We start from the raw sequence: 16,886 nt of genomic DNA on the forward strand, positions 1-16,886 counted from the left end.
TGACAAACGATGCAATATTTATTGGGGTCTTCAGCCCTTTAAATTAGAGATGGACAAGACACAGACAGAACAAAGCGGGGTCCCGGGCGCCCACCGGCCCCGGGCGAGCAGGCGAGCCCGGGCTCACTTCTTGGCCGCCTCCGCCTTGGCAGCTTCGGCGTCGGCGAGGGCCTGCGCGGCCAGGAACTGGGCCCGCTCCTCCTGGAAGGCTGCCAGCTGCTCGGCGCTGAGGCTGCGGGGAGGAAGAGGAAGGTCGGCGCCCCGGGCCTGAGGATAGCCCAGCCCGCAGTTCCTGAAAGAACTGAGCACCCCGCCTGCACCCCCAGAGTCCTCCCAGACACGGTCCTGCGTGTGCGCTCACTCACTGTCACACGCGCAGGATCCAGGGCCCCTGCCCCTCCCCCCATCACTCACTCCTTCACCACGCGGATGCCCAGCGAGCGGGCGCTACCAAGGATGGAACGGACAACGGAGGACAGGGGGACGTCCTGCAGAGCGAAGGCCTTGTCCTGAGCCTTCACTCGGGCGATCTCGTACACGTGCTTCAAGGAGATCAGCCCGGCCACCTCATGTCCTGGAAGGGAGGAAGCTGCCTCAGCGGTGGCCCCCTCCCCACCCCTCAGGACTGCCCCCCCTCCCCTCGGGGACCTCTTCCCCCCAGGGGCCTATTCTCCTTCTCCCCCTCCACCTGTATGCCTGCCCCCCTCCCCACCCCCAGGGGCCTCTTTCCCCAACCTGTACGCCTGGCCCCCTTTTCTATGCCGGCGGCCGCCTTGAGAAAGTAGGAGATGGTGGGCTGACTGATCTTGAGCTCGAAGGTCCGATCGGGCTGGAGAGAAGAGAAGGAGCCAGAGTGGGGGTCACCCCTGCTGTGCAAAGCTGGGCGTGCCCAGGGACCCGGGGCCGGGGTGGGGGGTGGCAGGGACACAGGGTGGGGGCAGAGCCAGGGCTGGGGAAAGGGCTGTACGGAACACCCCTACGTGGGCCCCGGGCCCCCACCTTCACGATGATCTTGGTGGGCAGGGGGATCCCCTCTTTGATGTCCTTGGTCTTCTCGTTGAACTCCTTGCAGAACTGGCTGATGGCCAGGCCTTGCTGCGGGGAGAAGGGGCGCCTGAGTGTCACCGACTCCCCTCCCTCACCCCGGGCCTCTGGCCAGCACAGCCCCATCCCCAGCCACGCCGCCACAACCGCCGGGCCTTGGGGTCCACTGGCACCATGGGATCACCCCCAATCCCCGAGGGAGTAGACACCCTTCCAATCAGTACAAGGAGGGGCTGGAAAACCCCAGCGTGGGGTCCCTTCCAGCTCCAGACCTAGGAGCCTCAGGGGCTTTACCCTCCACAATCATACAGAGCAGGAGGCACCCTAGAGGCCAGGGGAGGGCCTTATGGTCGAGTTCCCTTCTAAAGAGTCCTGCTTCTTTGGGGGCTTCAGTTTGCCGATCTGCAAAGCGGGCGCAATGCCCGCCCCTGGGTGCGCAATGATAACTTATCATGTCATTGTCCTTAAATGTCACGCCAGAGTGCTGCAAGTTACAGGTCGGAGGTGATTCTCGAACCCACAACCTCAGACTCAGCCGGACCGCGAGGGGAGGGGGGGAAGAGGTGGTGCCTTCCACTAACAACACGCTCCCTCTGCGCATGCGCAGCCTCCCCTAACTTACAAACCCCCGCATTCCCCACTACGCATGCGCATCCTAGCCTGACTCCCCATCCTACCTGACCCAGGATGGGACCTAGAGGCGGCCCGGGCATCGCTTGGCCCGCGCGGACGATGGAGCGGATGACGCCGCTGCCCTCGAGCTTCCGAACGGAGCGCGTGGCGCGGCTGAGCTTCGACATGGCGCGGGCTGTGGGGTGTGATCTAGAGCAGAAGAAGAAGAGCGGGAGTCTGGCCCCAAGTCCGCCCGCTCTCACAGCATTCACGAGCCAAACATGGGCGCCGCCATATTGGGTTAAAGGTCACGGGTCCTCGCGGAGCTCTTTGCCTGCTTCCCTTTCCACCCAGTCGGAAGAAAGGAATATTGAAAGGGGGTAGCAGACACATATCCGTGAAAGGCTAGGAGTTGCCGTCTCTCGTCCGCCATTTACAGAGGAGGAAAGATTGCAAAAAGCTCTCTTTTCCACGGGCGATAATGAGGGCGGCTGTGAGAGGGAGGGGCCTGATGTTCCGTAGAGCATCTTGGAACATGTAGTTTTGAATCAGCCTCTTGCTCCTTGAGGCAGAAATTACGCCATACTTTGGCGCCATCCTGTGGTGTCGAGGCAGCAGAACACATTTTTGAACTCCCCTCAGAGTCTGATATTCTCCCCCAAAGAGCCACCACCTCCTAGAGGCCTTCCCAGATTGAAGGCATAAAATGGTCTTAATTAGTGTTAATCCCGCCCCGGTCCTGGAGTCAGGAGGACCTGAATTCAAATCTGCCCTCAGACATTTAACACGTCCTACCTGTGTGACCCTGGGCAAGTCACTTAACCCCAATTACTCAGAAAAAAGAAAAAAAGAAAGAAAAATTAGATCAGATCAAAAAGGGAAAAAATGAGAAATAAAACAAAAAGCAAGTAAACGACAAAAAAAAGTGAAAATACTATGTTGCAGTTAGATGGCTCTCTCCGTCACAAGTCTATTGTTATGCAGTTTTAAACAGTCAGAAAGTCATTAATAATAATCCAAGAATTTAGAGCCCCCAGTTAGGAAAATTCCTAACATTCAAACAGAAGTTTGACTCTTCCCCAATTTGGATTCGATATTTCCAGCTGACTTCTGATCTCCTTAGATTGGAGGCAAAATCAGTATATAGGAAGTGCTTAGGCGGTAGAATTAAGAAGAATAAGTAACAGAACTGATTACTGGCCAAGCACAGGGAGAGAACCTGGAGAAAGAGTGGACCTTTTAAAATATCCCTCAGTCCTTGAAGATGGTAACCAGGTGCTTCAGTCTGAATTTTCTACTTCCAATTGTCTGCTGGGTTCACAGGCCCACGTCTGCCACAGTTCAGCCCTCTTGTCGATTTTCTCCTGTGAGCTTTTGTTTCTGTAATGCTGATTCCAACTCTGTTCCTTAAGTTCTAAGTGAGGCAGAGGCTCATTGTTACTGATAACTTTGCACAGTCCTGGCTACTTCCTTTCAGTCGACTTTCTCTTGTAGACATCATGTGTCCTTTTAAAAAAAACTTCCAGGGGGCAGCTAGGTGGCAGCTAGGTGTCGCAGTGGATAGAGCACCAGCCCTGAATTCAGGAGGACCTGAGTTCAAATCTGGTCTCAGACACTTAACATTTCCTAGCTGTGTGACCCTGGGCAAGTCACTTAACCCCAGCCTCAGAAAAAAAAACAAAACCCAAAAAACTTCCAGTCTTGGGATGGTGCAGTGAATAGAGCACCAGCCCTGAAGTCAGGAGATTCTGAGTTCAAATCTGATCTCAGACACTTAAGACTCCTTAGCTGTATGACCCTGGGCAAGTCACTTAACCCCAATTGTGCTCAGAAACAAATATATATATATATATATGATAGATAAATCTTCTTTCACGGGATTGATTAATCTTAGCCCAATTCGAAGGAAACACATGGAAACTGAATTGAGGAAAGGTTAAATAGTCACTCAAAGTCACCCATCTGATAAGGGAGAATCACAAGCTGGTGTGACTCCGGAGATCAATCCCATGATCTTGGGAAAGTCCTTCATGGCCCCTTTCAAACCCTTGGTTTTTTTCATCTACAAAGTGGGAGGATTTGCTCAATTATGGAAAGTGATGCCATATGGGGAAGGAGTCAGCCCGACCATGTACTATACTGACTTTGACAAAGCAAATAATGTTTTCACCTGTGATTTCATTGGAAACCACATGTAGTTCTTGGGTGTGGAACACACACACACACACACACACACACACACACACACAGGGTTGTGGCTCTATATAGCAGCTGCTATAGGGTGTCCAAGCCACCAGGTGGTACCCAAAGCTCAGCAGTGCTCACCAAGGCTGTGCAAACAGTATATGGAGACAGCCACCTTCCCATTTCCCAGCTCTCCTCCATCTCTAGGTTCACATTTGAAATCTAATGATGTGAATAATTCCCTAAAAAGTCCTCACTTTCCACAGATCATCCTCCACCCCCCCATTCAGCTCAGCTCCCCCAAGTTTCTTTTCTTAGCACTTAGGTTACAAAATTTACCAAATAAATTATGGTATATGGAGGTTATGGAATACTATTGCTCTGTAAGAAATGACCAGCAGGAGGAATACAGAGAGGCTTGGACAGACTTACATCAACTGATGCTGAGTGAAATGAACAGAACCAGGAGATCGCTGTACACTTCAATGCTGTATGAAGATATATTCTTTTTTTTTTTTTTTTTTACTTTTTACTTTTTATTTTTTTTTAATAATTATAACAATTTTTTGACAATACATATGCATGGGTATTTTTTACAACATTATCCCTTGCACTTACTTCTATTCAGATTTTTTTATTCAGATTTTTTCCCTTCCTCCCCCAACCCCCTCCCCCAGATGGCAAGCAGTCTTATATATGTTAAATATATTACAGTATAATTTAGATACAATATATGTGTGTAGAACCGAATTTTTTGTTGCACAGGAAGAATTGGATTCAGAAGGTAAAAATAACAGTTTACATTCATTTCCCAGTGTTCCTTTTCTGGATGTAGCTGGTTCTGTCCATCATTAATCAATTGGAATTGGATTAGCTCTTCTCTATGTTGAAGATATCCACTTCCATCAGAATACATCCTCATACAGTATCATTGTTGAAGTGTATAATGATCTTCTGGTTCTGCTCGTTTCACTCAGCATCAGTTGATGTAAGTCTCTCCAAGCCTCTCTGTATTTCTCCTGTTGGTCATTTCTTACAGAGCAATAATGTTCCATAACCTTCATATACCATAGTTTACCCAACCATTCTCCAATTGATGGACATCCATTCATCTTCCAGCTTCTAGCCACTATGAAAAGGGCTGCCACTAACATTTTGGCACATACAGGTCCCTTTCCCTTCTTTAGTAGTTCCTTGGGGTATAAGCCCAGTAGTAGCACTGCTGGGTCAAAGGGTATGCACATTTTGATAACTTTTTGGGCATAATTCCAGATTGCTCTCCAAAATGGTTGGATTCTTTCACAACTCCACCAACAATGCATCAGTGTCCCAGTTTTCCCACAGCCCCTCCAACATTCATCTTTATTTGTTCCTGTCATCTTAGCCAATCTGACAGGTGTGTAATGATACCTCAGAGTTGTCTTAATTTGCATTTCTCTGATCAATAGTGATTTGGAACACTCTTTCATATGAGTGGAAATAGTTTTAATTTCATCATCTGAAAATTGTCTGTTCATATCCTTTGACCATTTATCAATTGGAGAATGGCTTGATTTCTTATAAATTAAAGTCAATTCTCTGTATATTTTGGAGATGAGGCCTTTATCAGAACCTTTAACTGTAAAAATGTTTTCCCAATTTGTTACTTCCCTTCTAATCTTGTTTGCATTAGTTTTATTTGTGCAGAAACTTTTTAATTTGGTGTAATCAAAATGTTCTATTTTGTGATCAATAATGGTCTCTAGTTCTCCCTTGGACACAAACTCCTTCCTCCTCCACAAGTCTGAGAGGTAAACCATCCCATGTTCCTCCAATTTATTTATGATTTCGTTCTTTATGCCTAAATCTTGGACCCATTTTGATCTAATCTTAGTATGTGGTGTTAAATGTGGGTCCATGCCTAGTTTCTGCCATACTAATTTCCAGTTTTCCCAGCAGTTTTTGTCAAATAATGAATTCCTATCCCAAAATTTGGGATCTTTGGGTTTGTCAAAGACTAGATTGCTATTTTTATTCACTATCTTGCCCTGTGAACCTAACCTATGCCACTGATCAACTAGTCTATTTCTTAGCCAATACCAAATAGTTTTGGTGACTGTTGCTTTATAATATAGCTTTAAATCAGGTACACTTAGACCACCTTCCTCTGACTTTTTTTTTTTTCATTAGTTCCCTTGCAATTCTCGACCTTTTATTCTTCCATATGAATTTTGTTGTTATTTTTTCTAGGTCATTAAAATAGTTTCTTGGGAGTCTGATTGGTATAGCACTAAATAAATAGATTAGTTTGGGGAGTATGAAGATATATTCTGATGGAAGTGGATATCTTCAACATAAAGAAGATCCAACTCACTTCCAGTTGATCAATGATGGACAGAAACAACTACACCCAGAGAAGGAACACTGGGAAGTGAATGTAAATTATTAGCACTACTGTCTATCTACCCAGGTTACTTATACCTTCGGAATCTAATACTTAATGTGCAACAATAAAATGGTATTTACACACATGTATTATATCTAGGTTTTATTGTAACACATGTAAAATGTATGGGATTGCCTGCCATCGGGGGGAGGGAGTGGAGGGAGGGGGGGATAATTTGGAAAAATGAATACAAGGGATAATGTTATAAAAAAAAATTACTCATGCATATATACTGTGAAAAAAAAATTCTAAAAAAAAACAAAACAAAACAAAAACCAATATTTACCCAAACTGGGGCAGCTAGGTGGCGCAGTGGATAGAGCACCAGCCTTGAATTCTGGAGGACCCGAGTTCAAATCTGATCTCAGACACTTAATACTTCCTAGCTGTGTGACCCTGGGCAAGTCACTTAACCCCAGCCTCAAAAAAAAAAAAAAAACTTACTCAAACAGAATCTAGTAACCTGGTCAGCAGCCCAGGCAGCTCCAATTAACCCAATACTTTCACAGAAGCTCTGGGTTCCTAATGTTTCCCATCATCTCTTCTATGTGGCTAGCAGATGCACAATGCACCGAGCGATGCATCTGGAAACCAGAAGACCTGAATTCAAATTCAGCCTCAGACACTTTTAGCTGTGTGACCCTGAGCAAGTCCCTTTATCCTGTGTGCCTCAGTTCCTCATCTGTAAAATGAGCTGGAGAAGGAAATGTCAAACTCATTCAGGATTTCTATCAAGGAAACCCCAAATGGGGTCACAAAGAATGAAACAGAACTACAGCAAAGAAGAATTCAGAGAAGGAGGAGAAGGTTTACATGTCAAATGAAGTTAGCATAATCAGGAAAGCAATATATAAATTATAACAATATAAATAGAAAGAGCCAAGAAAGAGAAACTGACCCAGTGAATCAGCATAATGACTCAATTTGGCCCTGGAGAAGAAATAATCAAATGTATCTCCCTCCTTTCTTTCTAGAGGACAGGGACCTTGGATGTGGAATATCAGAAAGGGTTGAATGATACTTTAAAAAAAAAAAAAGCTTTTTATAAGAGCTTTGCAGGTCATTGATTATCCTCTTTTTGTCTTTTACTTTATAGATGGAAATGCCCATTTTATTCAAGTCAACAAGCATTTAATAAGGGTTTATTATGTGCCAGACTCTAAGAGGCAAAAACAATCCCTGTTCTCAACAGCTGCCCTTGATAGCGGGCAGACCCACCCCCTATGGCTCCCCCAGCCCAGCTTCTCGTTTCTACTTTACTTTGTGATGCCAGATCCAGAAAATGAAGAGCAAGGAGCAGCTCCTGCCGGGAGTAACCGAAGGAGCCCCTTTTCCTTACTCTCATAGCACCAGATTGCTGGGCCTGGAGTCAGGCTGACTCATCTTCCCAACTTCAAATGTGTCCTCAGACACTTCCTAGCAAGTCACCTCACTCTGTTTGCCTCAGTTTCCCCAATGCGCTGGGGAAGGAAATGGCCAATCCTTGCAGCATCTTTGCCAAAAAACAAAAAACAAAAAAAACAAACAAACAAAAAAAAAAAAAAAAAACAAAGAGGGTCACGTACAGTCAGACACTACTCTACAAAGCTGATACATATTTCCTCCACAAAGTCTTAATTTTGGTTATTTACATTTTTATATAAAAACATTTCTGGTTCCCATTTGGAGAATTCTTTTCCTCTGTGTTATAGAATCCTCAGCTTCTTTGAAAGCCTTTGCCTAGGGGCCCAGAGCCAGAAGTACAACAAGACTTTATCCCTGTCTCTGGAGGGGCACTCCCTTCTGGGGGAGGATGTGCTTCTTCCCCATTAACCTCTGCTCCCTGGCCTTGACTCCTGGCTTATCCCAGAGCAAGCATTCCCTTCTGGGGGAGGACATGTTTCTTCCCCATCAACCTCTGCTCCCTGGCCTTGACTCCTGGCTTATCCCAGAGCAAGCATTCCCTTCTGGGGGAGGACATGTTTCTTCCCCATCAACCTCTGCTCCCTGGCCTTGACTCCTGGCTTATCCCAGAGCAAGCATTCCCTTCTGGGGGAGGACATGTTTCTTCCCCATCAACCTCTGCTCCCTGGCCTTGACTCCTGGCTTATCCCAGAGCAAGCATTCCCTTCTGGGGAGGACATGTTTCTTCCCCATCAACCTCTGCTCCCTGGCCTTGACTCCTGGCTTATCCCAGAGCAAGCATTCCCTTCTGGGGGAGGACATGTTTCTTCCCCATCAACCTCTGCTCCCTGGCCTTGACTCCTGGCTTATCCCAGAGCAACACAGTGTAACTGCCCAGAGATCACTGCCCCCAAGAGTTCTATCAACTCCCTGTCCTCCCCACTACAACTCCATCCTGTGTCTGGGGGACTCTTAGACCGGATTCTCTGGGGAAGTCCACCCTCTATCCAGACATGAATACATTTACTTTCAGAATGTGCTCCCTTCTACTTCCTGCTCTTGTATCTCAGCTCTTCTGGAGCCTCCCTCCCACAGCCACAGTAACTGAAGGCTTTCCTGATTTCCCTTTCCCTGATTAATATTCTCTTCTTCCTCAAATTTTCCTGTAGAATACATGACGGGAACATGAGAACTCATCTCATCAGAAAAATAAAAATAAAGAGAATGAGATCGGGTACCTGCCACCACTAAGGCAAGGGGAGAATCCTTAGCCAAGGAAGAGATAGGGGAGCTTATCAAAGCTCAAATGACTCTTTTGGCTAATAAGAGCTTTTCTCCAGTGTCCACTCCTGCTGCCATTTTCTTTGACACATCACATAAAATCATCTTCATTTTTCAAGCAATCAAGTGATCTCGGAGCAAGAAAATGACTAGAATAAAAGTAGGAAGAAAAAGCACGAGTACCAGGTTGTATGTAGGAAGAGAAAGAAGAAAGACTCCTAAGAAATTGTTCTATGTATTTTGTTGTTTGCTGATATAAAAGTTTTCTCTTCCCACCTTCCACCCCATGAAGGGCTTACCTATGAACTTTGACATATTAAGGACACAAGAATTAGCCCACTATGTCAGACTCATGATCTAAGTATTAACTACATGAAATTTCAAAGTATTTGCACAAAGAAAAATTAATAGATGACTAGAAGAAAAGTAATAGAGAGGAAAAATATGTCAAATATTACTGAGAAATTTACTGATGATCATCAATCGTTAATTTAACCATCAAAAATTATTAATCATTAAAATTATTGGTACTCAAATTTGTATGTCCAAAATAGTCAGGGAATGAATTCAAGTTTATGATCCCAAGTTCCATTTGCCAATATACAAATGGTCAAAGGCTACATATCCTTTTTTATTATTATTATAGCTTTTTAGTTACCAACTATATGTACAGATAATTTTTCAGCATTGACCCTTGCAAAATGTTCTGTTCCAACTTTTCCCCTCCTTCCCTCCACCCCTCCCCTAGATGGCAAGTAGTCCCATACATGTTAAATATATTAAAGTATATGCTAAATACAATATGCATATACTTTTAAAAACTTTTTATTTTTTAAAACATATGAATAAATAATTTTCAACATTCACTGTTGCAAAACCTTGTGCCCCCACCTACTTTTCTAAACAAGAATTGCACCCTGTAAATGTCTGCCTGAAAACATGCTGTAGTTGTCATTTGTCCTTCATTTTCGAAGAGGAGCCTGACATCAGGGAGGTGAAATGGTGACATGCATGTGTATTGGATTTAAGTGACTGAGGGCTGTGCAAGGTCACCTGCCTCCCTTTCCCCTCTGGAGCCATCTGGGTCCAGTAGTAAGATATAAATCAAGGGAGATGGCCCTCTCCAGATTACAAGACTGTAATAAACTCAAATTAAATAAATAGGTGACTGTGTGATCCTGGGCAAGTCACTTAACTCCACTTGCTTCAGCAAAATAAATAAACAAACAAATAAATAAGCGAGCAAGTAAATGAATGAATGAATGAATGAATATATAAATAAATAAATAGGTGATTAGCCTCACACCCAACAAACTGGCAAAGAGGGAGGAAGAGAGGTCATTGTTGGTAGGGCTATGGGAAGATGGTACATTGGTTCCCTGATGGAGCTATGGGGGGGGGGAGGGTTCTCATTTTTGGAATTATGCAAAAAAAAATGACTAAGTCTTTCCTTCCCTTTTACCCAGTCATTATGTCACTGGGCACCAAGTCCCGAGACGTAGGGCTGCCAAAACAGCCTCCAGAGTACTTTTTGTGCTAAAAAGCAATCAAAAAACAAAGCGAACGCCCCTGGGGTGGGAAATGGCAGCCGAACTGTGCTATGTAAAGATAATGCAGAAGCATTGTGCGGGAAGAAGTGATGAATGTCAGGAATTCCGGGGAGCTGGGGACCAACTGGAAGCAAAAATAACCGGAACCAGTAAGAACAATAGACACAGGGACTGCGAGAATGTAAATGAAAAGATTTCTTTAAAAAAGCGCAAGTTTCCAGAGAAAAGAGAAGGAGCTAAAGGACTTTCTCAGAAGAGAGCTGAGGGGAAGCAGCACCTAACGCTGGATACATTGCCAGAATCTTTCCGTTGGATACTTTTGTTTCATTGCTGTTGGTTTTTCATTGTTTACTCTTCTGAACCTGAAAGGTTCAATTTTGGAGGGGGGGAAATGGAGCTGGGAAACATTGTCATAGAAAGTGAAAGGACATCTGCAAAGTTACATTGTTACCTGTTTGCCCTTGAGTTTCATTGCTCCAAAATAGCAGCTCCTGGAAGGCAGGGATTAATGCACAGTGTTTGTTTTCAGTTCCCTCTAGTGGAACATGGTTCCTTAATAAGTGCTTTTTCTTCTTACATCTTTTGCTGGGAGCTTTCCCCAGCCCCCCAAATCTATGATTTCTTATTTATCCTGTCTATAGCTCGCTTTGTAGATCGGTTTGCTTGCTGTCTCCTCCCCCCCCCAACTTAGATTGCAATCTCCTATAAGGCTGGGACTTCTTGCATCCCCTCTTTCTCCTTGTTTAGCACATTGTAGGAGCTTAATAAATGTTAACTGATTAAGATCATCTCCAAGTACTTTCCATTTTCTGGCCAATTCCTACTGTTCTGCCTCTTCTACTCAGGTCTAGACTCTAGGCCCGGCCTCCGATAAGCTTCGAGCTTATCCTGCTCAGCAGCAAGCCTTTTCTCTACGTGCAGCACTGGGCAGAGCCCCTCTCCAGGCCTCTCCACCTCATCTTCCTCTCTGGGAAAGTGAGCTCCCTGAGGACAGGGACTGCCTTCCTTCCTCTCTGTCCTAGAGCCTGGCTCTTCGCAGACACTTCAGAAGTGGCTTTTATTTCAGTGCCTGTGAAATCTGGGCAACTCTAAAAATGGGCGCTGGAACATGGGGAGGAGGCTTTATAAGCCTTTAAGAGCTACAAGGATTACCCAGACCGTGAACTGATTGTCTGAACACAGACTGGAGATATTCTGAATCTCTCCCTCCCTCCCTCCATTCTTTTCTCTCTCTCTCTCTCTCTCTCTCTCTCTCTCTCTCTCTCTCTCTCTCTCTCTCTCTCTCTCTCTCTCTCTCTGTCTCTCTCTCTCTCTCTGTCTCTCTCTGTCTCTCTGTCTCTGTCTCTCTCTGTCTCTCTCTATCTCTGTCTCTCTCTCTCTGTCTGTCTCTCTGTCTCTCTCTCTGTCTGTCTCTCTGTCTCTGTCTCTGTCTCTCTTTCTCTCTCTCTCTCTCTCTCGCTCTCTCTCTCTCTCTCTCTCTCTCTCTCTCTCTCTCTCTCTCTCTCCTTCTGTCTCTCCAGGTCTCTGTCTCTCTCCTTTTGTCTCTCCAGGTCTCTATCTCTCTCTGTGTGTCTCTTTCTCTCCCCTGTCTCTTTGTCTCTCTGTCTCTCTCTCTCTCTCTGTCTCTGTCTCTCTGTCTGTCTGTCTGTCTCTCTCGCTCTCTGTCTCTGTCTCTCTGTCTGTCTGTATGTCTCTCTCGCTCTCTGTCTCTGTCTCTCTGTCTCTCTCTGTCTCTCTGTCTCTCTGTCTCTGTCTCTGTCTGTCTCTCTGTCTCTGTCTCTCTCTGTCTCTGTCTCTCCCTGTCTCTCTCTGTCTCTGTCAGTCTCTCTATCTGTCTCTCTGTCTCTCTCTGTCTCTCTGTCTCTCTGTCTCTCTCTCTCTCTCCTTTTGTCTCTCTAGGTCTCTGTCTCTCTCCGTGTGTCTCTCCAGGTCTCTGTCTCTCTCCTTTTGTCTCTCCCGGTCTTTGTCTCTCTCTTCCTGTCTCTCCAGGTCTCTATCTCTCTCCGTGTGTCTCTTTCTCTCCCCTGTCTCTCCAGGTCTCTGTCTCTCTCTGTCTCTCTCTTTCTCTGTCTCTCTCTGTCTTTCTCTCTCTGTCTCTCTGTCTCTCTGTGTCTCTCTCTCTCCTTCTGTCTCTCCAGGTCTCTGTCTCTCTCCTTTTGTCTCTCCAGGTCTCCGTCTCTCTCTGTCTCTCTGTCTCTCTGTCTCTCTGTCTCTCTGTCTCTCTCTGTCTCTCTCTCTCTCTCTCTCTCTCTCTCTCTCTCTCTCTCTCTCTCTCTCTCTCTCTCTTTCTCTCTCTTTTTCTCTCTGTCTCTGTCTCTATCTCTTTCTCTTTTACCAGCAAATGTGTATAAATATATGCATATGTGTACATACATAAACATAAACAAATCCAGGCTTGACTGGGAAGGTGAGAGGGAAGGAAAGGGGGGAAAGAATAAAGCAAAAAGTGCACAGCAGGGAACAAAAGAAAATCAACAAAGAGGCAAAGAAAAGATGGACGGTTCTGAATACAGAGTCTTTTATTGTTTCTATACTTTTTTGAACTAGAAATCTGTGGTTACATATTTTGAAGCCTTTTGTATATTCTGCTGTGCACATGACAACAGTTTCTTTTTCTGTTTTTTCTTTCTTTTTTCTATTTTCTATTTAAGTTTTAAAAGGAAAAAGGAACTGTTACCCCCCAAAAGCTACAAAGATGTTATTTACTATCATTTGCCTAATTCAGCCTAATTTGCATCTCTTTGAAATGGGTACAATAATTCTCAAATAGTTACATATTTTGAATCCTTTTATATATTCTGTTGCACACATGACAACGTTTTTTTTTCTATTTTCTATTTAGATTTTAAAATAAAGAAAAAACTATTATGAAAAAAAAGCTATGAAGATGTCATTTACTATCATTTGCCTGGTTCAGCCTCAATTTGCACCTCTATGAAATGGGTACAATAATTCCCAAACGTTTACATCTTTTGAATCCTTTTGTATATTCTGCTGTTTATTCATGACAACAGCTTTCCCCCCCATTTTTTCTTTCTTTTCTTTTCTATTTTCTATTTAAATTTTAAAATAAAGAAAGAAAAAAAGAACTCTTAGCCCCCAAAAGCTACAATGATGTCATTTGCTATCATTTGCCTGGTTCAGCCTCAATTTGCACCTCTATGAAATGGGTACAATAATTCCCAAACGTTTACATCTTTTGAATCCTTTTGTATATTCTGCTGTTTATTCATGACAACAGCTTTTCCCCCCATTTTTTCTTTCTTTTCTTTTCTATTTTCTATTTAAATTTTAAAATAAAGAAAGAAAAAAAGAACTCTTAGCCCCCAAAAGCTACAATGATGTCATTTGCTATCATTTGCCTGGTTCAGCCTCAATTTGCACCTCTATGAAATGGTATAATTCCCACACTTTATAAAAAGACAACTTTGTAGAATTAGAACATGGTTAGGAAGGCTATACTTAGCCTTCTTCCCCTCCCAGTGGGTAAGGAGCTACAGGACTCTTACTAAACTCATCCAATTGATTAGGTCAGTGAACAGTCTGGCCCCGATCAATTCAATGGGCATTTGCAAAGCCCTTACTACTTCTAGTATGTGCTGGGCGCTAAGGGAGGAGCTGAGAATACCTAGGTGTCCATAAAGCTGTGTACACCGGTTTGCATTCTAGCTGGTGCTTCCTACAGCATCTCCCATCCGCTGCTCTCCTCCATTTCTCCATCCTGCCCACAGGCCCCTGCCTCCCCCTACTTTTTCCAAGGGCATCTTCCCCCCTTTTCTTTCCAGTTCACTGTCTTCACTTCATCCATTCACTGCCATCCCTCTGGGCAGGGCTGGCTTTCTTTTCATGTTTATAAGTCCCCCTGCACTTAGCAAAATCCATACAGTAAGTGCTTAATAAATGCTGACTGACTGACTGACTACAGCACAAGGTCCTGAGCAGGGACTGGAAGGAGGGCAAAAGGGAGAGCCTGGGCTTCCAGGACTGAGCTTGCCCCAGCTGCAACATATGTCCTTCACTCATGGATACTTTGTGCCTTTGCTTGAGGCTTTGAGGCGAATCTGGGCCTCTGATGCAAAGTCACTTGGTCCCCGCCTGAGAGCTGGAAGGTGACATGGTGACATGGTGACATGGCGGGGCTATAGTGCAGAAAACCAAGTGTCACTCACTATGTGAGTTCAGCCTCAGGCCCTTCCTCAATGTGTGACCTTGGAGAAAGCAGGTGACCTTTCTGAGCCTCAGTTTGCTTATCTATAAAATGGAAGTGTGGGAGAACTCCCAAGATTCCTGGCAGCTCTAATCTAGGACTCCCGACTCCTGGACTTTAGGAACCTTAAGGAAGAAACCCTGGACTTTACACCTGAAAGCACAAAGGGTCACCTGGGAGTTTCAGAAGAGGCCGGACACAAAGGCAGGGCACGGGTTTTATTTCTTTTCAACTGTGTGTTTTCTTCTTTGCCTTTCCCTTCATACCTACAAGGCACCCTGCCCTTGAAGGCCATCCATCCAGAAACAGTAGCTAATGCGGGAATGTTCTGGTTCATTGTCCCTTAAATGTTTGGCATGCTCTTTGAGGGCAGGGACCCCAGTTTCCTTTCTCTGTGTGTCACCTCCCAGTGCCTGACATGGGCCGGGTGCACACACGGAACCTTGTGGGGATGGGCGCACAGGAGGCCCCCCTGGGGCCGGGTGCCCAGGAAGCCCCCAGAAAGGCCCCATGGAGCCAGGCACACAGGAGACACTGGGAGAGGCTTTGCTGGGGCCTTATGACCTGCAGAAAGTCAAGTCACGGGAGGAGTGGGAACAATAGCAGAGAGAACAGAGGAGGCGGGAACACAGCAATGAGCTGGGAACAGAAGCTGGGGGAGGCAGAGAATGCGTGAGAGCAGCCTCTGTACCCAGTGTGGGGCTTGCCAAGTGGAGGGGCTCCGGGCCTCTGGAGCCAACTTCACACCCAGGATGGGAATGGGACACTGGGGCCACTCTCAGGACACTGGGGCCCCTCTTCCAGGGACTGGGGTGGGGCAGGCTTTGGGCTTTGGCTCTTACATAGAGTTTTCTCCATTTTTAAACCTGCAAACCCAAGGCTGGCCGGCTCTCGCCTCACCCTCACTATGGCTCCACCCTGGATGGACCCTGAAAGGCCTGTGGGAGGCAGAGATTCTGCTTAGACATCAGCTGGGACCGCTAGTGATAGCTCCGGCTCCCAAGCCCAAAGCATCCATAGGCTTCCCTCCCCTGCAGGCCTCCTGGGATGCCTCCTTCCCCAAAGGGTAACCCCTAAAAATTATCATCAAATTACAATGAATCTCCTGGATTCTAAAAGATGCAATCCCATCAGGCTTTCCAGTCCTTCCCCTCCCCCCACCTGTTGCTGCTTCGGTCGCAGGCCTGACTGGCCAGCTCTAGAAAGCTTTTGTGGGTCTCCAGGCAGACTCGAGAGTGGCTGCTGCCTTTCCCGCCCAGAGCATTAGGGTCCAGCCATTAGAATGGGGGAGCCCCCAAGTCCCTTCTGCCTCTCCTTGCTCCCTCAGCTCAACGTCTTGCCCTTCCTGGGCCAGCTTGATTCTGACAGTCCCTCTTATCACCAGAGTCTTCCTTTGGGGACATCTGAAGCATTATCCTGCCTGAGCATTGTGGGAAATGAAGTCCTAAAGGCATACCCACTAACTCTAGGTTATCCTACAGGAGCTCCTGATGGAAATGCCCAAAGCATTCTTCACTTTTACAGATGGGGAAACTGAGTCTCAGAGGGTTATCTCAGCCACATAGGGTCACACAGCCAGAATGAAGACCTAAGCTTTCAAGCTCCAAATCTTATGTTCCTCCTGCCACAGTTCATTGCCTCCCTGGCATCTTGGGAAATAATTTATGAAAATGGTGGTGTCCCGGGGCACATTCCCCAGGAGAACAGAAGAGAGCTCGGCATTATTCAATCAATCAATCAGCAAGTCTCGATAGTGTTTGCTTTGTTCTGGGCATCAGGCTTCATGCTCCAGTGTGTGGTCTGCGTCATAGGAGGGAGAGGTGGTTATCGAGGAAGTAGAGTCAGCAAGGGCTTCAGGTGGAAGGGCACGGGAGGATGGGTGCATTTGGGACAGGGAAGGTGGGAGCCATGGGAGGATGGGTGCATTTGGGACAGGGGAGGTGGGAGGAAGAAGACAGGAACAAAAATGAGATTGTCCTTCAATGTTTCCTTCCCTTCTCTGCTCTCAGGGACCCAAGGATAAGGAAGCCGTGCTCTCAGGGGCCCAAGGATGAGGGAGCCATGCTCTGGGGGCCCAAGGAGTTTACAGATTAGAGGCCATAAGTCACACACAAAGAGAGACCTTACTGGACCAGGATCCTTAACTGGGGGTCTGTAGAGATTTCATTAAAAAATGACACTCTCTGCTTCTTGATTGATT

General features: G+C 45.9%; 1 protein-coding gene across 1 annotated transcript; it reads right to left on the reverse strand.

Moving 5' to 3' along the window:
- MRPL11 (mitochondrial ribosomal protein L11) lies at window positions 1–2,028 on the reverse strand. Its single transcript, XM_074273951.1, has 5 exons — window positions 1,722–2,028; window positions 1,000–1,095; window positions 736–829; window positions 415–574; window positions 1–232 (listed from the first exon to the last, which is right to left on the reverse strand). The coding sequence occupies exons 1-5, from the start codon at window positions 1,842–1,844 to the stop codon at window positions 124–126; spliced, it is 582 nt and encodes a 193-aa protein (XP_074130052.1). The 5' UTR covers window positions 1,845–2,028; the 3' UTR covers window positions 1–123.
- Between the last annotated feature and the right edge of the window lie 14,858 nt (window positions 2,029–16,886).

The sequence above is a fragment of the Sminthopsis crassicaudata genome, chromosome 6 (assembly GCF_048593235.1).
Source record: "Sminthopsis crassicaudata isolate SCR6 chromosome 6, ASM4859323v1, whole genome shotgun sequence".
Lineage (NCBI taxonomy): Eukaryota > Metazoa > Chordata > Mammalia > Dasyuromorphia > Dasyuridae > Sminthopsis > Sminthopsis crassicaudata.